The sequence below is a fragment of the Drosophila gunungcola genome, chromosome 3R (assembly GCF_025200985.1).
Source record: "Drosophila gunungcola strain Sukarami chromosome 3R, Dgunungcola_SK_2, whole genome shotgun sequence".
NCBI lineage: Eukaryota > Metazoa > Arthropoda > Insecta > Diptera > Drosophilidae > Drosophila > Drosophila gunungcola.
The window spans coordinates 22,998,086-23,023,137 of record NC_069139.1 but is presented as its reverse complement, the minus strand read 5'-3'; the positions used below and the strand labels follow the sequence as shown (position 1 = coordinate 23,023,137).

The 25,052-nt window shown below is 38.6% G+C and overlaps 4 protein-coding genes across 6 annotated transcripts; 3 read left to right on the top strand and 1 right to left on the bottom strand.

The window, feature by feature from the left end:
• The first annotated feature begins 212 nt into the window (after positions 1–212).
• On the top strand, positions 213–1,419 carry LOC128252018 (sodium/potassium-transporting ATPase subunit beta-1). The gene has a single exon (XM_052979378.1). It carries the CDS (start codon positions 352–354, stop codon positions 1,288–1,290), a length of 939 nt encoding a protein of 312 aa, XP_052835338.1. The 5' UTR covers positions 213–351; the 3' UTR covers positions 1,291–1,419.
• A 346-nt stretch (positions 1,420–1,765) lies between these two features.
• LOC128252017 (sodium/potassium-transporting ATPase subunit beta-1) lies at positions 1,766–3,165 on the top strand. Its single transcript, XM_052979377.1, has one exon. The coding sequence runs from the start codon at positions 1,961–1,963 to the stop codon at positions 3,008–3,010; it is 1,050 nt and encodes a 349-aa protein (XP_052835337.1). The 5' UTR covers positions 1,766–1,960; the 3' UTR covers positions 3,011–3,165.
• A 709-nt stretch (positions 3,166–3,874) lies between these two features.
• LOC128252019 (phosphatidylinositol transfer protein beta isoform) lies at positions 3,875–15,452 on the top strand. 3 transcript variants are annotated; one of them, XM_052979380.1, is made up of 9 exons: positions 3,875–4,038; positions 4,442–4,497; positions 12,863–12,893; positions 12,973–13,084; positions 13,151–13,302; positions 13,731–13,811; positions 13,986–14,095; positions 14,157–14,336; positions 14,792–15,452. In XM_052979380.1, the coding sequence occupies exons 2-9, from the start codon at positions 4,481–4,483 to the stop codon at positions 14,928–14,930; spliced, it is 822 nt and encodes a 273-aa protein (XP_052835340.1). In that variant the 5' UTR covers positions 3,875–4,038; positions 4,442–4,480; the 3' UTR covers positions 14,931–15,452. The 3 variants fall into 3 exon arrangements, with proteins under 3 accessions (XP_052835340.1, XP_052835342.1, XP_052835341.1); XM_052979382.1 differs by lacking the exon at positions 13,731–13,811 and adding an exon at positions 13,434–13,511 and having other exon boundaries at positions 3,878–4,038; XM_052979381.1 differs by lacking the exon at positions 3,875–4,038 and adding an exon at positions 4,178–4,311.
• Positions 15,453–17,312: 1,860 nt separating this feature from the next.
• Positions 17,313–22,169, bottom strand: LOC128252014 (cryptochrome-1). The gene is made up of 4 exons (XM_052979375.1): positions 21,874–22,169; positions 19,819–20,162; positions 18,194–19,113; positions 17,313–17,671 (listed from the first exon to the last, which is right to left on the bottom strand). The coding sequence occupies exons 1-4, from the start codon at positions 22,019–22,021 to the stop codon at positions 17,449–17,451; spliced, it is 1,635 nt and encodes a 544-aa protein (XP_052835335.1). The 5' UTR covers positions 22,022–22,169; the 3' UTR covers positions 17,313–17,448.
• Positions 22,170–25,052: the final 2,883 nt, after the last annotated feature.

Below are 25,052 nucleotides of genomic sequence, written 5' to 3'. Positions count from 1 at the left end.
CACGAAAGCTACCTAACTCGTCTATCGATATCGATAAGTAAGCGCGTTAATTTAAAAAATGTTTGCCTTGGTATCGCTCTTCTTGTTATTGTTATTTTATATTATTAATTCTTTTAAAGAGCATTTAATATGTCTTTAAAATTTAAAAAAAAAAACAATAATAATATGTTAATAAATAGCATTTTTTCAAATGCTAAGATTAGGTTTTTCAAAATTAAATAATATTTCGAATTCACCTATTAAAAATAGTGCCTTTTTTACCAAAAAAAAACCCAAAGACCGAGCCACCTTACCTCACAAAATCTTTCATAATTTCGAATGTTATAATTTAGGGCACTCATTTAATTGTACATGCCGAACGAAGCGATTGTGTACTCAGGACCCTACGAAGTGGGACGCCTTCGTCGCCGGCGGGATCGACGGGTGGAGGAGTATCTCTTCAGGCGCTCCATTCGCACCAGCAACCCGCCGCTCGAGGTCACCATGTGCCGCATCACCAAGCTGGTGGCCTACTTCATCGTCTTCTGCGTGCTGCTGGCGGCCTTCACGGGCGGAATGGCCGTGCTGGTGATGGCATTCAACATACCGCCGGATAGGCCCGGATTTAGCAAGTTTCCCGGGTTGTGCATCCAGCCCGGAAAGTATGTGGGCGACCAGAAGCAAATAGTGTGGAGCATACACAACGAGAAGGAGCTGGGAGCCATTCGGCGGCAGCTGTCGCGCATCGTGGAAGGGTATGGCCTTGAGGGGCCCAAACGCATGTTGGCCTGCAACCTGGACGACAGCTGGGGCTACGCCACCGGTAAGCCCTGCGTCCTGATGAAGCTCACCCAGGCGCTGGACTTTGAGGCAATCACCTACAATGACGCCATGACCCTGCCCGAGGATGCTCCCGATGAACTGTACGACTACGTGGTGGATCTGGGCATGGAGGCGCGAGTAAATCGCATCTGGGTGACCTGCCAGGTGAAGAAGGAAGATGGACTGGATGTTAAGATCGACTATGTGCCGGATCGCTACTTCGATGCGGAAGCCTTGTTCACCAAGGGCAATGTCTTTCTGAACGACTCCTCGGAGGACGAGGGCGGCACTTACTTTGAGGATCCCAGCCTGAGGCGCCTCATCGGGGTCCAGTTCAGCAACATACCGCCCAACAGGGACATCGTAGTTCGCTGCCAGGTGTGGGCCAAAAACATCCCACTCTATATGGGCACGGCCAGACTGATGTTGCGACTGACGGCGCCCTTGCAGTCCACCACACCATTGTTACTGGACGAGTGGTACGACTGAGGCCTGTTGCCCTTATAAATGTCTCACTTGATCTTAAGAATATTTAATTTGATTTATTTAACTGTGTAGATTGTATAAAGACAATCAAATGCCATCTTTGCATGCAAAAATACAAATAAATCGACGATCAATGAAATCTTTACCATCTAAATTGCGAATTATATGAGCACCCATTAAAAACCTTTGGAGCTATAGCTATACCATATATGATGAATTTCACTTCAATTGTTCGATCGTTTCTATGGCAGCTATATGATATCGTTTTCCGATTTTGATAAAATTAAAAGTGTAATTCTGAATTACTAAACCATCTCTATATCCAAAAGAATTACAGAAAAATAGTAAATTGGAGAAGTTAAAATTTGTTTTCATTTTTTTTTTGTAGGTATTCCGATTGTTTTTTTTTGGAGCTATATAATATAGTCGTTTGATTTTGATCAATGTGAAAATGAATTAAGTTTCACACAGCACACAACCCAATAAGCCCTATGGTTGTGTTCCTATCATAAAAAGTCGATATTAACCGAATAAACATATACAGTAGACTGCGAGATACGATTATAAAAATTTGATTTATATGGAGCAAAACTAACTTTGCCTTACTTACATTTTGGAATATTTTGCAATCGAGCCGTTGTTGAACCAAAACTGAGCTAAAACTACCGCCAGGATGCCCGAAGATGTGATGGTGGCCTCGGGGGAGTACAAGCTGGTCAAGCAGTCTCGCAGGGAGCAGGAGAAACGCCGCAAGAAGGATCTGCCGTGGTCGAAGCGGATATTCGACATAGACGAGCACAAGCTGTTTGGACGCACCGCCTGGGCCTGGACGAGGATCACGCTCTTCTATCTGTTCCTGTACACCTTGATACTCCTCATAGTGTTCTTTTGGGTTGGCATATTCCTGCTGGCGATCATCGACCCGAACCGGCCCCGCTGGCTGAAGGGTCCGCCAGGACTGTCGGTGGCGCCAACCAACGCATCCGTGCTCGCCTGGTACACGCACATAGTGTCCGATGTCTATCCGATCGCCGACAAAATCGACGAGTTTCTAAACAAGCTGAACGACAATGCCATCGACTTCTTCAGCGAGGCAAATCGGGACACGATGTGGGGCTACGGTTCGAGGAAGCCCACCGTCTTCATCAAGCTGAACAAGGTGATTGGCTTCCAGCCGGAGACCTACGACACTCCGGACGACCTGCCCAAGGAGGTGCCCGTCGGTCTCGACGACACCGTGCGAAAGTACGGCGGCAGCCCGAAGATCTGGATGACCTGCGACGCCTCCAAGGCCGGCGGCACCGAGCTCATCTTCTTCCCGGGACCCTTCTACGAGGCCTCCGAGAAGATGACTGGTGTGCAGCGCGTGCTGGCCATCCAGCTGAACAACATGCCCCCAAATAAGGACATATTCGTCTGCTGCAAGGTATGGGCGCGCAATATTCCCATCGACGATAAGTTCCAGGGCAAGGGCCAAATCAAGTTCGGTATGCAAATGCGCGTGGAGACCGCCAAGAAGGAGGCTATCGATCAGCTCCAGACGACCACCACCGTCGGTCCCAATATAGTTCCTGCTCTAGTGAACAATCCTCCGCCACCAGATAATCCCGAAGATCGCCTCGGTGGATTGGATATGCCTCTGTCTCCCGAACTAGAGCCGTCCCCGAATGAAAAGCTGCGGGAAAAACCTGAAGCCGAGCCCCTCACGGAGCCTCCCAGCTAAATTGAATTTTAATATATCCTTAAACAAACTGTTACTTGAATTTATTCGTTTACCATTTGAACAGGGTACCAAAACTAAACTCAGTGGAAAGTGAACATTTTTTTTGGACTTCGTGATTAAAAAATTAATAAGTACATGATAATTTCTTTATCTAAACGAATGAACCTGTAAATTGTCAAAATTATATACAAATGTTATGCATAACCTAGAAAAAATTGTTCTTCAATAGTTTTTGTATTTTTTTGATTTAAGTTAAGCGGTTTGTCTTGATGAATGTTCTCAGCAAGCCCCTTCAAACAACAAAAAAAATACCTTCGGGAGCGGAATTATAGCTTTGACCATTTGTAATATTTTTTGAAAATTCAACTTGTTATTTTTAGTTCAATGATACTACGAACAAAATGTCCTTCGATTTACATAATAAAATTTGAATAATAAACTTTAAAAACTTAGCTCTCTATTTTCTTTCAACTCAACACATAACTATTCAAAATTTGGTTTTTTTTTTGTATGTCTGTATACTTATGAATTTAAATTATCACCCAGAAAAAAATAGATAGAAATAAATAATTTGTGTGTACAAAATGTTAATATCAAATATTAAAATGTAGTGTATTGGCGATAATTAAGTGGTATACCATCAAATAACAATAAATGTGTTAACATTTTTTAGTCATTAAAGTCTAAAAATGTTTATATCAATCTTCATTAAATTAAAAATTTTCCAACAACTTGAGGTCCCCTTATAAATTTTGGCAACCGACCAGCCCTGGACTAAATGTTGCTGATATCGATGATTTCAAACTGACGGCGCCCACCTCTAAGTGTGACCGCAGCACTCACGATAGGGCCTCGGCAAAATCGATACTCGGCCTATCGGAATCGAAGTATTTTGCATGAACATCGAACTTCAGCTCCGATCCGACACGCAGTAACTAAACAACAAAAAACTCATTACTAATATAATACTGCCACCGATTTGCAAGCGCGAAGCGATCCCGAGAATAGGCTTATCCCAGTCCCCAGTTGTACGTCATCATTTGAGTAATAAATCAGCGGCAAATTGCAAAATTGCCATTAAAAGTCCGCCCGCAAGTGTGTGTGTGTGTGTATGTGCGTATGACTCGTGCTTTTGCCGACAATTGGAGAAAAAAAGCATTAGTAATTAAAGTTGGCAGATTAAGCGCCGCTAATTTAGTCAAACAGAAGCATAAACATAAACAAAAAGTCCAAGTGCAGCCATTTGGCAGCGAAGCAAACACCTCAGTGGTTGTAACAGATATATAAATTAAATATAGAAAGTGCGTGTGAAGGTTAAGCGTCTCGAGTGCAAGTGCATTTACATTTGGAAATAATAAAATCACTAGTCAGCTAAAATTCGCCAGCAAAATCGCATTTAAATCTAATTCTGTATTCTTCACTCTCTCGCAGCGAATCAAGCAGGAAAATACCGGATAATAATTGGCAAAGATGCAGATCAAGGAATTGTGAGTATGCTAAAATAACATTTTTTCTATTTATTTAAATTTGTTATTTAAAATGCCTAAAAAACTGTGCAAGCCGCAAATGATTTGTGACAAATCGATTTTATGCTCTCTCATGACATTCGCTCTCTCCTACTCTCCCTCTCTCTCGTTCTGTCTATGTCGCGTGTCGTTTGTCTCTCTATCTCTCTTATTCGAATTGTTTTTGCTGTATTTTAGTTTGCGGGCATTTTCCGCAGCAACAACAAAATATTGTGTTTCTTATCAGCCCCCTGCCGCCCCCTTCTCCACGCTCCCCTCTCTCCTCCCTTACTTTCTATCTCAGGTATTTTGCAGCTGTGGAGATGACGTAATGAGTTCTAAGTTGGATTTGGAGCTACGTAATCCATCTTATTTCTTATATGAATTCGCACTGCTAATTAGTTTAGCAACTCCTTTGAGTCATCATACAAAAATTTGTTAAAAAAAAATAAGGTAATGGTTTTCGGTCGCTCAGCGTCGCCACGTTGTCGATTATGCCTTTTCCGTGAGTCACTCTCTTTTGCGCCTCTCTTTTTTTCCCATAACTCTCTTTTTCGGCATTTGGCGATGCGATTTAATCAAACAAGTTGTTAAGTGCGATAAGGTCGTTGCGTAAACCCCATTAAGTTGAGTCACTTGCTGTAAGCTGGAATCCTTTTCGGTGGAAAAACTACAACACGATATTCTTCTCATTTGCAAATTTCTCACGTTTTTCTCCTTCTCATTTTTGCTTCCTCTTTTGGCAGTGATACTTTTAATTTATTAACGGAAATTGCCAAAAGGCTGAATTCAAATGGCCCGGATTATAATTGATTTTGACTTTGGCAGCTGACAAAAAAACAGGGAAAATCAAAGCAGATTGCACATAGGATTGAGAAAGTATACTCAATCAGACGTTGTAAATCTACGCTTTCTTATTATTTAGTTTTTTTTTTTAAATTCGAATTGCCGCTCTTACACAATCTTTCACAACAATCTGATAATTGAACTTCTATTAACTATAAAGAGAGCCTATAACTGATAATTGATTGATTGGTTTGTAAGGCTTTTAATTCTTGTTCAATGCGAAACTATTTGTTGGCTTAAAGTTTTAAAGTATTGTTTTAATGATCCATAAACTTATTTAAGCTTCGTAGAATTGTAGCATTAGAAAGCTTATTCTTCATTAAACAATATGGGCTGTGTAAGTTCAATTAAGTCTCCAATTGTTATTATAATAAAAAGATTTATTAGTTCATTGTAATGAGCCATACTCAGTTTAATCAAAAAATTTATTTTAACTTTTAACAATAATGGACTTAATGTGAATTTTGTCATTATAAATTAAACAACATTGAACATGTATCGACATATTTTTTTTTTTTGAAGAGAACGAGGAGTAGTTAATGGAAAAAAAGGTTTTTGTAAGAGTCTTAAACGAAATGCCATATATTAAAAAACCCATAAGCTGACAGACGCTATCTTCATGTGGTGCATTAATCTTTAATTGTTTTCGATGTCGTAGTCCCCACACGAAGCTTTTAGCATTTGCAGTGCAAAATGTTTTTTCCCTCCAGATTTTCACATTTTTTCGTCTGCCGGCTGTTGAAGTGTAAACCATTTGGCAATGAAAATTTCAACACCATCATTAAATGAAAAATAAAGGTGGAAATAAAGCCAACGCGTGCCGAGGCAGGCTGCTCCAGGTTGATAAACAATTTTAAAAGGCCACGGGGCAAAGTAGGAAAACGGATCAAAGGCAGTTAAAAAAAAAAAAAAAACAAGGCCACATTTTAAATGTTTCATCTGATATTTTGTTTTTTTATGCACAATAATGGTTTAAGTGCTGCACTTTATTTTTGGCATTAGTAGTTCTTGATTTAGAACCACAATTGATTGTGGACAAATGTGCAGTTAATTCTGTCAGATTATAATCAAGCCATTCATTTTGATAATATAAGTGCTATTAAATCAGTAATTATTCTTTTAAAATCGAATTTTTATATATAGGCCATGTTAAAAAAAATATTTTAAATTATTTTATAAGTTTTATTTCATTTCCGATTTAATACCATTTGTTAGTGATTCGTATGTATGTTCTCTTCGTTTATATGATTTTTAAAACGTATTTTTAGTCTACCCATGTAGTTTACCCTCGAATTCGAATTGTACAACTAATTATTTTGGACCCGTTTTTCGTATTAACTGTAAACTTTTAAACAGTCTCAGGTATTTCCTTATATTAGCATTAATTTCTCATTATAACAGTTACAAAGTGTAATGCCTTTTAACTTTCGTACTTCTCAACTATAATCTATGACAGCAAGAGCTTGTTTTCAATGTCAGTCCTCGATGGTACTCGACATAAACTAACCCTAGCGTGGCTTTTACTGCCCCAACTGATTTGCTCACTTGGTATACCACATATGTATCCATCAGATACAGCCATCCTCGCACCCCTCTCGTCCAATCCACAATCAATTTGAAAATGGCACGAGCTCCAATTTAGTTCCGCCATTTGTGTTTTTTTATGTACTGCGATAAGATAACACGCAGCGTTTGGTTTTTGGTTTGTGTCATAGTTTTACTTCGCAATGTGGTACTGTTTGTACTCATTACATGCCTCGAGTGTGTAAAGTTATAGTTGTTTCGAAAATGGCTAGCAATTGAGTGTGACTGCTGTTAACCGCCAGCTTAAATGAGCACCGATAGAAGAGGAGTATGCCACAATCATATTTGGGGTTAAGCTAAAAAAATAGATCACAAATGGTACAAAGTATTTAAATTTCATGACTGACTGCTCTTAGCTAATTTAGGGCTCCGCTTTGAAAATATATTGTAATTGCAGATATCATGGTTGAATTGCAAGTTTAAAACGTTTATTTGCTAGAAATAAAAATTAAATAAATGGTAAGCTATCTATAAAATATAAATAAAATGACCTTGAAATTAAATAAAGATATTGAATCTTTAACGGACTTCTTATGTTCCTAAAAATGTAAAGTTCGTGGTAGAAGTACAGATTTGTTTAGTAGTCATAGGTTCAAAAGCAACATTAAACAAAGTGCTCTGAATAACGCGTTGCTTTGTTATTGATTGAGCCGACGGGCAATCGCTCTGTGACATCTTTACTGCGGGTAAATTAATTATTACTTGGCTTTGGACTCCAATTGCGGCATTGGCCAGTGGGTGGCCCTCAATAATGGCCACCATAAGAGCCTTGGCCGAGTGCTTTCCCTTGGCCCACACACACGCCCACTTACAGATGCGACACCACCACACAATCACTTTCCATTTTCAATTATGCCAAGAAGAGCAAACAAATTTCGCCTGTTCATGGCCACAAAAGAGGGTTGAATTGAGGGGTCTCCCGAGTGTTTCTTTCGGCAACTTTTGCCTCATCAAGAGTTCTTCAATACACGCCTGATGTTGTTTGTTGTTTTGTTTTCCCTGACTCTCCTACCAACCTCCGCCCCCTCTTAACCCCTCCACCCATGTGAGGCGATTTCTTTTATGTTTCTGTTTTCGTTTTTGCATAATTTCTTTATTGCTCTCGTTGTGCTGTGATTCATAGAAAACCTTCACAAACACACGACTATATCTTTTGATCTTTCGCATTGGGATATTCGACCCAGTTAGATGTTGATTCGACTATTTAGTTTCACCCTCACTTCTTGGAAATGTATGTGTTTACTTACATAAACTAAACTTATTGAGACCGAACTTTTGTCACACAAACACGTTCTGTTTTCCGCTTTGGGTTCCGCCATCGGTTTGTCTTCTAATGATTTTTCTTTTTTTTGGGATTTGAGATTTTACGAGTTTTGTTAGCATTTCCCAGTAATATGCCTTTTTGTTGGCGAAGAGAAAAAGTTTGGTAGGTGAAGGCAGCAGAATAATTTTTTATGGGCAATTATTTGTGCAAAAGTTTTGCAATCTAATTTGATTAAACGACAAATGCTGCGTGGAAATTTGTTGAAAAGAATAGTTATACTGTATGCATAAACGAAAGATTTGATAATGTCGTTGAACAAAGAAAACTGTTAAAAATGATTGAATTCATTTATCTTGGTAGTGTTTTAACAAACAAATCTACATAGTTGACAATAAGACAATACTTGACTTTCAGTGGATTGGCCAAATTCAAAACATAAATACCTTGCGTTATGAATTCTGTGTTAAATGAATGTTTAATCAATTACCCTAAGCTGAAGTCTTAGTTACACCCCGTTGAATTTTAACTTTAAGAACCGAATTCCCTCGTTTTGAGTATGCAATGGTTAAGTGAAGTTCCAGATAACTTCATTAACATTTAAACGCCGCAAATGCCCTAAGCCCCTTTATAGTTCTAAATTTTCGGTGCCCCTTCCCCCGACACGCACAAACTCCTAAATCATTTGGGGAAATCCCTCAGATGAACTCGGGCGAAAGTTAAACATGGAAGGGGCATTATTCCCTCTCCCTATAAAGCTCTGCTCTGCGAACTTTAACCTTTTCAGATGCGGCGCGTAGTTTGCCAACTTTTGAGTGGGCTGCGTTAAAGACTAGGTCCCACTGCCACGCCTACCAGTTGCTCAAGTCGACTGGCAATTAGGAAACACATCATTACGAGTGTCAACAGTGGGCCAAAAGGTTAATTTCGTCTGCAAGACACCCAGCAAACAAAGCACCGAAATTCCCCCTTACTTTCTCCCGCCACTTTGATTGTTCTCGAGTCGTGTCGTGTTTTCTTGTGTCGCATTGTTTGGCATTTGTGTATTATACATTATGTGATGTGAGCAAGCGACAACGGATGGCAGGCCATAAAGCCGGGCCAGCACGAGGTTCAGGTTCTTTATGGCCAAGGAGCTCTAGTTCGCACCTTGTGAGTGCAAGGAAGCCAAGGTTTCCCTCGCACCGGGGGAGCAATTTAGCCTTTATTCGCAGGGAAATATTTCATTTGCCAAGCCGTTGACTGTTGACTTTCCTTGGATTACAGTTTGTAGCTATATTTTGTACCTTTAAAATGAACGTGGTAAATTCCCAGAGCGCAAGAAGAAACACCAATCATTTTAATAAACATTTATTAAAAGTCAACACAGTTTTGGTATTTTTAAACTTAAAGAGAACCATTCGAAAGATATACAAAAATTTATATTTATTTAAAAATTCAACATTTTCTACGTTTAACGTTAGTGATACCAAGTTTATTAAAAATAAATTGTTTAGGGGTTTTAAAAAAGCTTTAAACTTGTATATGTTTTTCTTGACTGTAGAAAACTGAATGTTTTTTTTTTTTTTCAAAAATAAAAAAAATTAATATTATGCTTATTCATATTAAATACATTTTTTTTTATTATATTCCCAAAGAGCATTTTTTCTTCGTTGGCGTTATCCTTTGACAGAGGCTTGTAAAATTTTTGCAATTAAATGGTAGCCGCCAAAACCGCAACAAAAAGTCAAGCGATGCGAACAAGTTTCAAGGCTGGCATAATTATATGGGGACCCAGGACATATCCTGCAGCTCCCCACCCCCTCTTTCCAACTCTTCCGCTGCCAGTTGACCTTTTTTTGTGTTAATAAGAGGATGAGTGTTCGGCCCGGAAGTGGGCGGCTGGGTGCTCATACTCATATGCATGCAAAAAAAAAATCAGAAAAGGCTTGGGAAACTTTCATGTTGCCAGCAGTTTTGTTATGCGATTTTTGCCAATGCCACGCCCACTTATGTATGTAAGATTTTAATTAAAAATATATCATTGAAATTGTCTAGTGGAAGAAACTTTTTGCCATTCAATTAGCTGATATGATTTTCCTTTAAATCAACCCACTAATTCCAATCTAATCTCAACAAGAATCAATTGACTTCGATTGCTTGGCTGTAGACAGAGTTGTGGATGGTCATTCTCACAAGTAGCCTAAAGGTTGTGGTTGCATACTTTAGGGATTGAGCACTTTGCACAGACAATGTAAAATCAGCGTGAAGGGCTTGTAATTGTGAAAGTTTGAGGCAAATATTTACAATACATCTTTGAACTCCAAGTGAACCAATCAATTTGGTAAAATAAATGTATCTCTCAAGTTATTAAGAACCGAATTCCCTCGTTTTGAGTATGCAATGGTTAAGTAAAGTTCCAGATAACTTCATTAACATTTAAACGCCGCAAATGCCCTAAGCCCCTTTATAGTTCTAAATTTTCGGTGCCCCTTCCCCCGACACGCACAAACTCCTAAATCATTTGGGGAAATCCCTCAGATGAACTCGGGCGAAAGTTAAACATGGAAGAGGCATTATCCCCTCTCCCTATAAAGCTCTGCTCTGCGAACTTTAACCTTTTCAGGATGCGGCGCGTAGTTTGCCAACTTTTGAGTGGGCTGCGTTAAAGACTAGGTCCCACTGCCACGCCTACCAGTTGCTCAAGTCGACTGGCAATTAGGAAACACATCATTACGAGTGTCAACAGTGGGCCAAAAGGTTAATTTCGTCTGCAAGACACCCAGCAAACAAAGCACCGAAATTCCCCCTTACTTTCTCCCGCCACTTTGATTGTTCTCGAGTCGTGTCGTGTTTTCTTGTGTCGCATTGTTTGGCATTTGTGTATTATACATTATGTGATGTGAGCAAGCGACAACGGATGGCAGGCCATAAAGCCGGGCCAGCACGAGGTTCAGGTTCTTTATGGCCAAGGAGCTCTAGTTCGCACCTTGTGAGTGCAAGGAAGCCAAGGTTTCCCTCGCACCGGGGGAGCAATTTAGCCTTTATTCGCAGGGAAATATTTCATTTGCCAAGCCGTTGACTGTTGACTTTCCTTGGATTACAGTTTGTAGCTATATTTTGTACCTTTAAAATGAACGTGGTAAATTCCCAGAGCGCAAGAAGAAACACCAATCATTTTAATAAACATTTATTAAAAGTCAACACAGTTTTGGTATTTTTAAACTTAAAGAGAACCATTCGAAAGATATACAAAAATTTATATTTATTTAAAAATTCAACATTTTCTACGTTTAACGTTAGTGATACCAAGTTTATTAAAAATAAATTGTTTAGGGGTTTTAAAAAAGCTTTAAACTTGTATATGTTTTTCTTGACTGTAGAAAACTGAATGTTTTTTTTTTTTTTCAAAAATAAAAACAATTAATATTATGCTTATTCATATTAAATACATTTTTTTTATTATATTCCCAAAGAGCATTTTTTCTTCGTTGGCGTTATCCTTTGACAGAGGCTTGTAAAATTTTTGCAATTAAATGGTAGCCGCCAAAACCGCAACAAAAGTCAAGCGATGCGAACAAGTTTCAAGGCTGGCATAATTATATGGGGACCCAGGACATATCCTGCAGCTCCCCACCCCCTCTTTCCAACTCTTCCGCTGCCAGTTGACCTTTTTATGTGTTAATAAGAGGATGAGTGTTCGGCCCGGAAGTGGGCGGCTGGGTGCTCATACTCATATGCATGCAAAAAAAAATCAGAAAAGGCTTGGGAAACTTTCATGTTGCCAGCAGTTTTGTTATGCGATTTTTGCCAATGCCACGCCCACTTATGTATGTAAGATTTTAATTAAAAATATATCATTGAAATTGTCTAGTGGAAGAAACTTTTTGCCATTCAGTTAGCTGATATGATTTTCCTTTAAATCAACCCACTAATTCCAATCTAATCTCAACAAGAATCAATTGACTTCGATTGCTTGGCTGTAGACAGAGTTGTGGATGGTCATTCTCACAAGTAGCCTAAAGGTTGTGGTTGCATACTTTAGGGATTGAGCACTTTGCACAGACAATGTAAAATCAGCGTGAAGGGCTTGTAATTGTGAAAGTTTGAGGCAAATATTTACAATACATCTTTGAACTCCAAGTGAACCAATCAATTTGGTAAAATAAATGTATCTCTCAAGTTATTGGCCTCAACTTAACAAAGTTATTACGTAGTTATCTAGTGAAGTAATTTATCGAGTTGAACAATAAAGCAATGGAATGTAAGCGAAGTATGCTCTCAATTAAAGCGGATGCGGTCAACAAATAAACTATTTCAATGTGTTAACTGACTTTTGTTGTTTCTGAGCGGTTTCCACGTTTGTTGGCAAATGACAAACTGCAAAATCGAGTTAAATTAGTACTGAAAAGTTATCTGAATATCGTTCATTTTAAAGTGGAATTAAAAAAGGTTGTTGTTAATTGAATTTCATGGCTTATTGTTGATTTTTTCATATTTCCCACTCCCAGTGAATCCGATGTACCCGTGTTCTCGGCGGGGAGTTGAGGGTATCAACAGCTTTTTGTGCACGGGCCTGGTATTTAATTAAAATGGTTATATTAAACTTAATTAAAATCGTGTAGCCTTTATGCATACATTCGCTGACACAGTCATTGTTTTTTTTTCTCTTTGCAGCCGTGTGACTTTGCCATTGACTGTGGAAGAGGTAAGCGAGTAGTTAACTGGTGGAAAAGCCCGCTGCTTAGCAGGAAGTAACATCCCATCTCCCCTTTTCTACTCCACAGTATCAAGTTGCACAATTATTCTCGGTGGCCGAGGCGTCAAAGGAAAACACGGGAGGCGGCGAGGGCATCGAGGTGTTAAAGAACGAACCCTTCCAAGACTTCCCCCTGCTGGGTAAGCTTTCTGCGATTCATAATTGATAACTCCGGTTGGACATTTAATTTCCCGTTCTCCCTGCAGGTGGCAAATACAATTCCGGTCAATATACATATAAGATCTATCATCTGCAATCAAAAGTTCCAGCCTACATTAGACTATTGGCACCCAAAGGCTCATTGGAGATCCACGAAGAGGCATGGAATGCCTATCCATATTGTCGAACGATTATCACGGTAAATGAGGGAGCATTAAATAAGTGCAATAATTAGATGGGGGGCTGGAAAACCAAAAATAGTATTTTTTCGGATTTCGATAAGAATCTGCGTGAGCCAATCTGATAACTCTGATTATGTTGCACTTCTAGAACCCCAAATTCATGAAAGATGCTTTCAAAATAATCATCGACACGCTGCACGTCGGCGATGCGGGCGATTCAGAAAATGTAAGTCAAGGATCCACTGCATGATCTAACTAACTTTTGTTCTCTTCTTTTCTCTCCACAACATCACCTCATCTCATCCATGCATTTGATTGTGAATACTAACTAACCGCGACTAACCACATTCGATCAACCTGCAATATGATTTTGACAAAATTCCACAACTTTATTTGTTTGGCTTTGTTTTGGTTTGGTTTTGTAATCGTTCGGTTTTCGGTTAAGAATCCTGGGTATATGAATAAGAACTTTAAAATAGACGTATACTCGAACCACATTGAAAATGACATTGGCACTATCGAGAACGTGAGTTTCGTTTATTTTGTGCCTTATTTGCTGTCTGCTCTGTTCAGCTTTGTAGTTCTGATCCGCCATCGATCCATGTGCATGTCTCTATGTAGTAAACGCTTTCATTGTTTCATTTTGTACGCTCAGGCTGAGTAGTTGTAATAAAGTTTGCCCCGGTTCTTGCTTTAACAGGTGCACGAGCTGACGCCGGATAAGCTGAAAGTGCGGGAGGTGGTGCACATTGACATTGCCAACGATCCGGTCCTGCCTGCGGACTACAAGCCCGATGAGGATCCAACCACGTAAGTAATAATCGAGCCCTGCCCATTGAGTGCCGCATTCACGATTCGACTATCCTTTCAGCTACCAGTCAAAGAAAACGGGTCGCGGTCCCCTGGTGGGAGCCGACTGGAAAAAGCGAGTGGATCCTGTCATGACCTGCTACAAGCTGGTCACGTGCGAGTTCAAATGGTTCGGCCTGCAAACAAGAGTAGAGAATTTTATACAGAAGTCGGAGCGTCGCCTTTTCACAAACTTCCATCGGTAATTGTCTATAAAGGAGTTTTTAGAATAATTCTTAACTGAAAAAAAACAGAAGGTTTCATTTCTTATTGAAAAATATAACTTTATACATTTTAAAAAAAATTATCAGTACTTATAACTGATGATATATCTATATACCCTGATGCTGTTGCACGTACATTCTTAGATATATTTTTGTTTAAAAATCAGAGCTTTAAAAATTTATTTCTTCAAGAGCGCTAGTCAAATTAGAAACATTTTTTTTTGTAAAAATGATGATTTAAATTGTTTAAGTGTCTAAGTAAGGAAAGTTCAATTCAACATTTTATATTGTTAACAGCACAATGTGTATTATATTAGGATAGATGTCTTGAGAATCTATGCATTTTAAACAAAACTGATTAAACTGATTAGGCTTAACTTTTAAACAAAACTATAAAACCTTCTGTTAACATCTTAATCTTTTTCCACTTTAGCCAAGTTTTCTGTTCAACCGATCGCTGGTACGGTCTAACAATGGAGGACATCCGCGCCATCGAGGACCAGACCAAGGAGGAGCTGGACAAGGCGCGGCAGGTGGGCGAGGTGCGGGGTATGCGCGCGGACGCCGATTAAGTGTAGTAGAAAATTGTAAACAAAATATGTGTATGTAAAAACCAGGCAAAACAAGAACTAAAAGGCAAACAATACAGATTAATGAAATTGAGATAAAATTGCATAAATAAATTTACGATACAAACTAACACCAAGCAAACAAAATGAAAATGAAACTGAAACAAAACGAAACGAAATGAAAGCAATGTGAAGCCACAGCGTCAAGCAGCGTCAACTGAAACAAAAGCAAACTAAGCAAACACCAAGTGTACGGAAAACCGCAGCAACAAAGCTTAGTTCTAGTGTAGCACACACGACAACAAAATTAAAGAGCCCGAGAAACGGTTGCAACCGCAGTAAGTTAGTTAAGTTCCTTCCACTGCACTGTATGTAAAATGTAGCCAGGATAGCGAGCAAACACACAGGACATCAGTTGACGGCACTCTCCTCCACGCTTGGCCTGCATCACGTCAAATCCAATTGTTTTGTTGCATTTTGTAAATTGAGAAATAAACCAAATGACAGTTAATGTAAAAAGTTAAACGCAAACATCCAGTATGACCTGTATGACTAACCGAGAATCGATGATAGAAGGGCGTTAGGTGGGAGCATTTTGAATATGTGATTTTCTCAATATATGTATATGTACATAGGAGCCTATGCAGGCATGTCTATTTGCATTTATTGGCTATGCATCTGTGGTCTGCATTTGATTTGCATTTCAAAAAGTCAATGTAACAATCCAATCTCAAGAAATTCCAGGGAGTTGAGGCAGAGACTGGGGGGATTGGATTGGCTGTGCAAACAGTTGCCTTCCACGAGTTAGTTTGAATGATTTATGAGCCGCTTGCTGCGAGTTACGATTGCATGCATTATGTTCTATCTTGGCTGCATGCAATAACATTTTAAGATTGTAATGCGATTTGGCCAAGGAAATGTGTTTTTCCGTTCTCAAAACTTTTCAAACACACGAAGACACTAGAAAACTGCCAATATCTAAAATGCCCAAATAAAAGGAGATCCTTAAAGTAAACCACCTTAGATACACCGTACTCTTCTGCTGTAGGCACATATCCTCAAAAACGCCTCGAGTTTTTTACTATCTGCCACTTAATTCTGCTCAAATGAAGGAATAACTCTTGAAATCTATGTAAAACTATTGATCTATCTATGAGACGTCCATTTTAAAACTACAATCTCTACCAAAACCAAATATATTGAAAGCTTTTAACAGAATCATTCATTAGTAAAGCTATATTTTCATGATCCAGAAACCCACATTCACGATGATACCATGACGCACTTGTGCCCAGTAAAATGGATAAAAGCAAAAAGAAGGCGAATGAATTTAATTGAACCTCATAGGCTTAAAGCAGTCAGCTAGCACCATATCTTAATGGGGAATGGAAATTGGCTGGGGGAGAAATCAGGGGATTTAAATTATATTGCATACGGAATGGGGACAAGCAGCTTTTTATTTTTATAGCCAATCGGTTCGAACACAGGCATCCACTTAGCACACTGAATACAATATTAAACATTTGTACATACATACAGAGAGGTCACTTGAATCGGGGAGTACTTTAAAAATATAATAATGATAAAAGCGAAATGCATTACAATATATTCCATAAAGTATAAATTGCGTCAAATTGTTATTTGCTGTGAGTTCTCGTTTGTTCTCGTTCGTTGGTTGATTGAATTGGTTGGTTCAATTATTTACTCAGATACCCATATATGTGTACAATTTACATTTACCAGAAAAATAACTTTTTGCCAAGCAACGCTCTAAATGTTTACTCGAATTTACTTCAACTAATTCAGAGGATGTGGAATGTCTAAAGAGAAATGCGTATTCCCTACAGTGATCCAATACGAGGAAATGGCCTTGTGGGGGGTAAGCGAAAAGCTCGGCCTGGTCGAGTTTGAATTTTCTCCAACTTTATTTGTAGCAAACTGTCGAGGGACTCAAACTTCAACAATAACTCCTTTTAGGTCCCATCAATCCCTACCAATATCTCATTTGTATGGCACACATCTAGAAGGAACACCAAAATTAGGCATTAAAATAAAATATACACAACCATTTAGACAAATTATAAGATACAAACGGAATTCTCATTAAACGAAAGACAAACGAAGTACGGATCAATAGATCGACATAAAATTAAATTTCAATATTTGAAATAAATTCGCGTTCAATTTTTCTCGTAAAAAAAACCAATACAAATAAAGCAAAAACTATTTAATTAATGCTGTTAATTAAAGTATAATTTGATAACGTAATACAAATGATAATAATAATTATATATATATACACCATAAACGATTTTTAAACTAAGCTGAATAAAATTGATATATGAGTAACACGTTATAAGCTGTTAAAAATAAAACGAAACCAAATAAAATGAATACAAATTGTATTGTAGTAATTATTTTAATTGACGAAAATAAAGCATTATTAATGATATATAATATACGAATTGTACTAGTTCCTTTATTGTGTATGCCGATTTAAATTGACTTGGGTTACATTAAATTAAACCGCCCCATCGGCCAGCCAGAAGAACTGGCGCACCTCCTCCTCGTTGGAGGGCCTGCAGTGTGGGGGCGGAGTCATCAGCGAGTTGCGGAGCGCCTTCATGGCCTGCATGTTGCGCTTCACGGCCAAGGAAAGGTCGATGATGCGCTCCGGATAGTGGACTCCGATCAGGCACTCGTACTGCTCCTGCTGCTCGGCAGACATTCGCCAGGGCTCGTGACTGGGGAAATTCAATGGTAAATATGAATAAGTGATCGATTTTTAATATTGGAGTGAAATATTAATCATACTTTGTTATTATTTCTTATACAAATATGAAAAGCAAAAGCCACAATTCTGGCTGATAGTGCACCCACAGAAAAATTATGGTAAATCTAAAAATTTTTTCTGGTACTGATTTAGCTTTGTGTGGTGTTGTGTTTAAATTAAAGTGTGTTACACTTTCATTTTTATTTTTAGTAAAAGAAAATTTAGTTTTGAATTAAAAAAACTGAAACTTAAAATTTTTTTATACGATAAATCAATAAAAAATGTTAGTTAATTTTAAGTAAGTTTATATTTTGAAAAACAATGTTATATTCAAATATTTTAATGTTTAATTTTATTATGGGGTTTTTCTCTGGGTGATTGGAATATAAAAACGACGTCATATTAAAGCTCAGTAAATTTTTCTAACTCATGAGTGATTTTTACTTAAAGTTACCAATATTGAGTATACGACTAGTTTGACATCATAACTCACACAAACTCCTTGGGCACATTCATCAACTCCGGAACGTAGTGCTTGATGTAGGCTCCTTCCGGGTCAAGTCGCTTGGCCAGAGCCACCGGGCAGGTGACCAGCGAGGAGTCCAGCAGCCGCTCGAAGGCCGAGCTGGAGACCCACATCCAGTTGCCGGCGCAGACCGACCAGTCGGCGTCCAGCAGATACTTCAGGAAGTGCTGCAGTCCGTGCTCCCAGCTCTGCCACATGCCGCCGCGAGTGAGGAAGGTGGCCACCGTGTTGCGCAGCGTGTGGTGCAGCCAACCCTCGGCCAGGAGCTGTCGCATTGCGCCATCGATCAGAGGGAATCCGGTTTGACCCAGGCGCCAGCGCTGCAGAAGGTCCTCGTTCGGCTTGGCCCACGGAATGCTCAGGCAGATCTCGTTGCCATCCATGCGATCGTAGTTCGGATTGTTCACCGACATGGTGTAGAAGTACTCCCGCCAGATGAGCTGGCCCGTAATGTGGGCTCCGCCCGTCATCTGAACGCCACGCACACAGGCACGCAGCTGGACATTCTTGAAGAGATCGTGGACGCACCAGTAAAAGCGGCGCACCGATAGACAACCGAAGCGCAAGTGGGCGCTCATCGACTTGGGCGTGTCCAGGATGTTTGGCGACGCCTGGTTGGGCAGGTAGAAGCCCCGCTCGAAGGCATGCTGCTCAACCTTAAGCCGCTCCTCCAGCAAAAGGAGCGCCTGCGTCTCGCCTCCGCGCCAGTTAATCTTGGCCAGAAAGCCCATGTTGTCGCCATAAACGTTGAAGTGCTCCGGCGTGGGCAGCCGCTCGAAGTAGCCAAGACTCTGGCGCATTTCGGGAGCCAGCTCCACGAAGGATGCGTTGTCGAGCTGAGCATCGGCGGCGGGACGCGGTGGTAGCCCGATTATCTGCACCGTGTGCTGCAAGATGAAATAATACGCTTGGAAAACACTTTCTTTAATCTAAACATAGTTTTATACACAAATCTCTCTGAAATTCTAAAAAAATGTTTTTGATTTCTAATTTAGTTCATCTACCAATATAAACAAGTCATTATATGCACCGTTTCCTGCAAGAATTTTTAATTACAGATTTGAAACTTGGAAAACACTTTCTTTAAATTAAAGTTAGTTTTAAATAAAAATCTCTTTTAAAAACTACAAAAAGTCTTGGTTTCTAATTAAAACTTTTACCCAAGCATAAGAAACAAATCATTTCTATTTTAGTGTATCTAAGAAAGAAGTCATTACTTTAAGGAATTGTAATATTTCATATTAAGAGATTTAAAAAATATATAAAATGGCTGAGTATAATAATATATATATATAATATATATAATTTGTATTATAGCTATCTTATAGTAAAATCTAATAGTAACTTTTATGGAGCTAGAGCGGCTCGCCTGAAGTATTTAAATATAACATATATGTTATTTTTTTGCTTTGTTTTTTTCATTACGTTTTTGAATAATGGGATTGCTGTTTTTATATATGTGAACCACTTATTTTGAGTTTTACAAATTGCTTTGTGTTATAATTTTAAGAAAATCAAGATTAATTGATTAAAAAAAAAATTGTGTATTATAATAAATATTATTTAAAATTTTAAATTTAAAGGTTCCTCACCAGAAACATCTGATAGGTAAGCGGCGGAATGCCCCCATTGGTGTCGATCACCGTGCGTGGATCCCAGAGCGTGTGCGACACCTTTTCCACAAAATCGATTTTCAGTTCCCGGCACAGCGAACGAACGCTTTCATCGCGATCGTTCCAAATTGGCTCGCAATCCTGCTCCATGCAGATCCTGTGAAGACGCACTTGCTCGTGCAGTCGCCGGAAGATGTGTGCCGGCTCACCCTCGAAGACGTGGAGGCGGCCACGTCCTTCGGTCGCCGCCTGCAGCTGCTCATCGATGTCCTGCAACGAGTCCAGCAGGAAGCGCATACGGTTGTAGCCCACGCACTTGGTTCCTGTTCGAAAATATTGGGTGAGTTGTTAGTAAATTTCTTTACTTTCTATATATATATTTAAACTATCAAGTTACATTTAAGTTTTAAAGGGTTTGGGACATGTTAAAAGTTTCAAAAAAGAAGCAGATATAAATTTATAATCTATTTTTAGAAGATGTGATGAAAAATTGCAAAATTAAAGAATTAAATAAATTTAAATAACGAATGTTGATTGATTTTTTATGACCAAGCGTGAGCAAGTTATGGGAAAACTGCCAGATTAAAACGATTTTATAGTGTTTTACGGAACTAATATGTATATATAAATAAAATTTGTTTTTTTTTTTCATTGCATATAGTCATTTTAAAACTTTTTTTTAATTTGTACGGAAAACTCCAACTACTTTTGCAATATAGCTGATATAAATCGCACATTTCTCGCTTTTTTAACACTACAACTTTCCTAATTTAGACTTTTCTTTTTGGATTTTTAAGTCTTCTAATGACATACTTATTATATTTAATCATATGACATATATTTTTTCTTCTCCACTTGAAGCATATAAAATTATTATCTGTTAAAGTCACATTGGAGATCTGTTTCACTTTTCTGGTTCTCTAGAATTAAAACAAGTTTAAAACCTTTAAGACTGCACAAGTATATCCAAATTATGCATTCTAAACAAGTCAGCTATCTGCAGCTTTTTCGCACACAAAACGTTGAGTTCAACTCGTTTTCCATTTTGCATTGTAATAATTGTTTTCCCGCTTTTCCCCACAAAACGGCTCTTATCGGTCAAGTTATGGGTTCTATGGAAACCTCCATCTCTTTCTACCCTTTTTCACGAAGTGAGCTTTTTAAACGCTAGCACAAAAGGTATTATACTAGCGTATTCTGGTTTGCTCTCAATGTCTCTTTACCCATTTTGCATTGTCTTTCTATATCTCTCTCAGCGATTCGACAGCGTATTCGCAAAACCGCCAGCCGCAAATCGCATTAGAACGCATCGTTTGTTTTGTTCTATCATGCAAAAGTGCATTAGGTTTTCCCTGCCCCTTCCGCAAACCCCTTTTCCACATTTTCACGAGCAGCAAAATCGCTGAATTCGCAGGGGATGGGGAAAGCGGGCGTATTTGATAACCGAAGCAAGTCGCAAAAAAAAAAAATGATATTAGCTCATACGTAGAATGAGCGTGTAATGGCAATCAAGCTAAAAGTTTTTGTAATTTTAACCCACTAAAGACCGGTATTTGTTGTTATGTTGTTTATATTTCTGTTCCTTTTTTTGTTTATGTATTTATACTAGTTTAGTTACAATATATGCACAAAGATTAAACCCAATATTTAGGAAGTGTTTTAAGCAAATTAAAATGCTATATGATTTTGCTTAAATTAAAATTGTCAAATCTACAAAAGAGTGCAGGTCTACAAGGTCTTAATTACGTTTTTAAAGAATTTGCGTCTTAAAATTAAAATTTCAAATTAAATTTATCTGTTTTTGTACCACAAAAGAATTAATATTTTATGGTATGATGTTCAATGTTACTGAATATATACCTATTATTTGTTAAATTTACATTTTACAAGTTAAGTGAGCTTTAAACATATGTTTTTACTGTATTGCAATTGTATGTTTTTTGTATCTGCCATTAATTAAGACTAATTTCCAAAGACTACCATGTACGATTGCGATTTAAACTATAGTTTGTGTAGGGCAAATTCTTGGCTCACCTGCACTCTCGCCATCGAATATGAACACCGGAATTAGGGCTATACCCTGATCCTTGTCGGCGAGTGCGGCCAGCAAAGCGGGATTATCGTGCAGCCGCAGTCCGTGGCGAAACCACATCACATTCGCTCCCCGAGTGGCCATCTCCATCTTGTATTGGGTACAATCAAACAGTGATCGCTCTCAAGATTGATCGCGGGGAATAGTTTTCCAGCTCAGAAAAATGTCGAGGGGAATATTATTTTCCGCAAACGCGACGCGCTCGCGCCGGCTGCTAATTGGCGAATGAGAATGTGAATGCGAAATTCGAGTGCTTCTCCGACTGCAGCTCAACGTTTCTCGGTCGACGCTAAACGCTAAATCAAATCGGGCGGCAGGTGGAAGTGGGATAGAAATAGACCAGTGGGAATTGCATACTGGAAAAAAAATTATGCTAGAATCGACTTTCTTTAATAAAAACTCAACTTTTTAATTCATACATTACTTTACATATATTTTCAGCGATACAATAAGAATTAAGTAAGTATTTTCTTTTATTTCTTTAAGAAAAAAGTACTAGTTTTTTTGTATTTATTTTTTTCTGATTTTAAGTTTTAACAACTAATGAAAAAATTGAAAAAAAACGTTTTATAATATTGCAGACAAATCTTTTAGGTGCTACCATATAAAATTTCTTAAATTCTGATTTAAGTAATTCTTTTATACGTTCGTTATAAGCTTTTTTTCCCAGGGTCTGTTTTTAAAGGTTTTTAAACCATTGAAGAATTATTTTTATTTTCATAAGTATTTCCTGAAATAAACACTTAAATGACCAGTATTTTCTCCCTGTGTGCAAGCGGGCATTGTGAACCGGTAACTTGAAGCTACCGTTTCGAGTGCGTCAATAGAGAAAGCTGGTGATGTGTGTGTGCGAGAAGGAGAGTGTGTGCGTGGGTGCTTGTGTGCGCATAAGTGTGGCATTCTGCTTGCACTTATGGCACTGCACGGCGCTCTATTAGCTCAGCCGAACACCCCCCATCCAATAAGTTCACCCCCCAGCTAGCCACCACCCCATATAGTTTTCCCTCGCGCACAGAACCCAACTGTTGCCGTGTGTGACGTGGCGAGCTTTTTGCGAGAAGCAAGTTAAACCTTGCGGAGGGCTCAAGGTCTTATATCTACCTTTTTAAATAGGGCTTTAAGTTTGGCAAGAATGAATGCATAAATAGTGTACAATACTACAAATTTGTTTACGTTCCCTGATAAATACGGTTAAGACATCCCTACAACTCAAACTTATATCGGTATCTGTTAAACTACAAAAAAAGGATATTGGTTAAAGCGTACGTCTTTATATTAGATTTAATTTATTTTTATTAAAATTGGTTTCGGGAATACGAATTTTTATTTAAAAGTATTACAGTTTAAAGCCAAAAAAACGAGAAAGTCATATTATTATTTAATTTTTTGTTTTAGGCAAGCATTAAAATGTATTTCATTGCCTAAAAACAAAGCTAAATTATATTCCTATATTAAAGACATTTAATGTCTTTAATTTTTTTTTGTCATTTATAATAGTTAATGCTTTTTAGGGTAACAAAAATTTGTTAGTGAAATCAGCGCACTCCATTGGCATAGTTACCTCAAACATAAGCCATTAGCCCCCTATCAGCTTTGAGTAATCTTTCGCCAACCCCCTTTAAAAACCGCCGCACATTAAATGCCCCACATCCCAGGGCAGCCTCAACGATCCTTGTTGCGAGCAAAACTACGCACTTGCATCACAAATACTTTGGCATTGCATGTTGCTTTGACAACGACAGCACCAGCATCAGCATCAGCATCAGAAACAACAAGAAAAACAAGGACCAAAAGGAGGCAACGTGCGTAAGGGAATGTCAACTGCAAAGCTCGGCGATGCACGTGTCCTGGCAACAACATCAGCTAAAGTAGCAACAACAACAGCCACTGCATGCAACAATCAGACGAAGTATTCAAATGATGACGATGATGAGGCTTCTATGGTTGGACTACGGCCGAAACCAGGGTGAGACAGGGATGTGAAATTAATGGGGGATGGGTTGAAATGGGTGAAAAGTGTACACAATGAAGTGGGGACAAACCAATGCAAAAGGTTTCGCACAAAAGAATTTTCCTTGCCTTGTTAGCTTTTATAAAACTAATTTAAGTTCATCGGATAGAAGAGCTTAGAAAGGGCAAACAATTCGGAATTCTGAGGAATTTCGAAATGTCCAAAACAATGCATTAAAAAAACTCATATTACTCATACGCCAGGTGGTGTTTGTAAGAAACAATATCCGGTTAACTTTCCATTTAAATTGAGGGTTCTTTAAAAAGGAACCATAATAACTCATACGCCAGATGGGACCAAAGGGGTTTTTCTTGTTATTTGCTGCTGTGCTGCCATGTTTTCAGTTTCCTTAAAAAGTAAGCTCTTTTGACATTAATTGGCTTGTTAACGAAATTGGCATTCATTAAAACTATTTATTTTTAAAACAAAGTTAAGCTTTCTGAATTGCTAAAATATTTCATGGTTCTCCTACAAATGCATGTTTTAAGGATATGAAAGCATTTCAACAAATTGTAATAGATTATTTGTTTATAACAATGGTTTCCCTTTGCTAGTTGCTGGCGCTATTACGTGGCTTCCATTTTTTAACAATAGGCACTTATGTAAGAACACGTGTTCTTTGTATTCATTGGTTTAAAGCGTAACGAAAAGTTCCTTAATTGCGTATTTCAATTATAAACTGTGATGGAAAACACTTGCAGCTAAGACCAGGCATTCATAAGGACTTGCTATGGTTTCCTTTCCTTTACCGTGTAGTAAACTGTTCGACCATTGCCAGGTTACCCCACACCATCACTTATCTTCCAGCAAGCAAGTTCCCAGCTCAGGTGCAGTGGATCTTCCGTTCACCTGCCGGGCGCAGGCTGCTAGTTTTATTCTTTTGCTCAACACGTCACCAAGTACTTGAGGGGCATCCTTTGTGCAATCAGCAGCAGCACATCCTCCCACACAGCTCCAGCCCGTGTGTTTGTGTTGATGCTTCGCTACATTACATGATTGCCAGGCTGTGGACTGCAGCTTGTTAGTGAACAGTGCTGCCACGCATTCAATTTAAAAAGGATAGATACCCAAAAACCCAGATAGCCAAAGGACAAAAACAATATTTTCTAA

Bases quoted from the DNA above. Each gene is read 5' to 3' on its own strand.
- LOC128252018 (XM_052979378.1), top strand. From the start codon at position 352: ATGCCGAACGAAGCGATTGTGTACTCAGGACCCTACGAAGTGGGACGC.
- LOC128252019 (XM_052979380.1), top strand. The intron at 12,894-12,972 runs GTAAGCGAGTAG...TCTACTCCACAG, and splicing joins TGCCATTGACTGTGGAAGAG to TATCAAGTTGCACAATTATT. The intron at 13,812-13,985 runs GTGAGTTTCGTT...TTGCTTTAACAG, and splicing joins ACATTGGCACTATCGAGAAC to GTGCACGAGCTGACGCCGGA.
- LOC128252014 (XM_052979375.1), bottom strand. From the start codon at position 22,021: ATGGAGATGGCCACTCGGGGAGCGAATGTGATGTGGTTTCGCCACGGA. The intron at 19,114-19,818 runs GTGAGGAACCTT...TTCATCTTGCAG, and splicing joins TTACCTATCAGATGTTTCTG to CACACGGTGCAGATAATCGG. The intron at 17,672-18,193 runs GTGAGTTATGAT...GAATTTCCCCAG, and splicing joins AATGTGCCCAAGGAGTTTGT to TCACGAGCCCTGGCGAATGT.
- LOC128252017 (XM_052979377.1), top strand. From the start codon at position 1,961: ATGCCCGAAGATGTGATGGTGGCCTCGGGGGAGTACAAGCTGGTCAAG.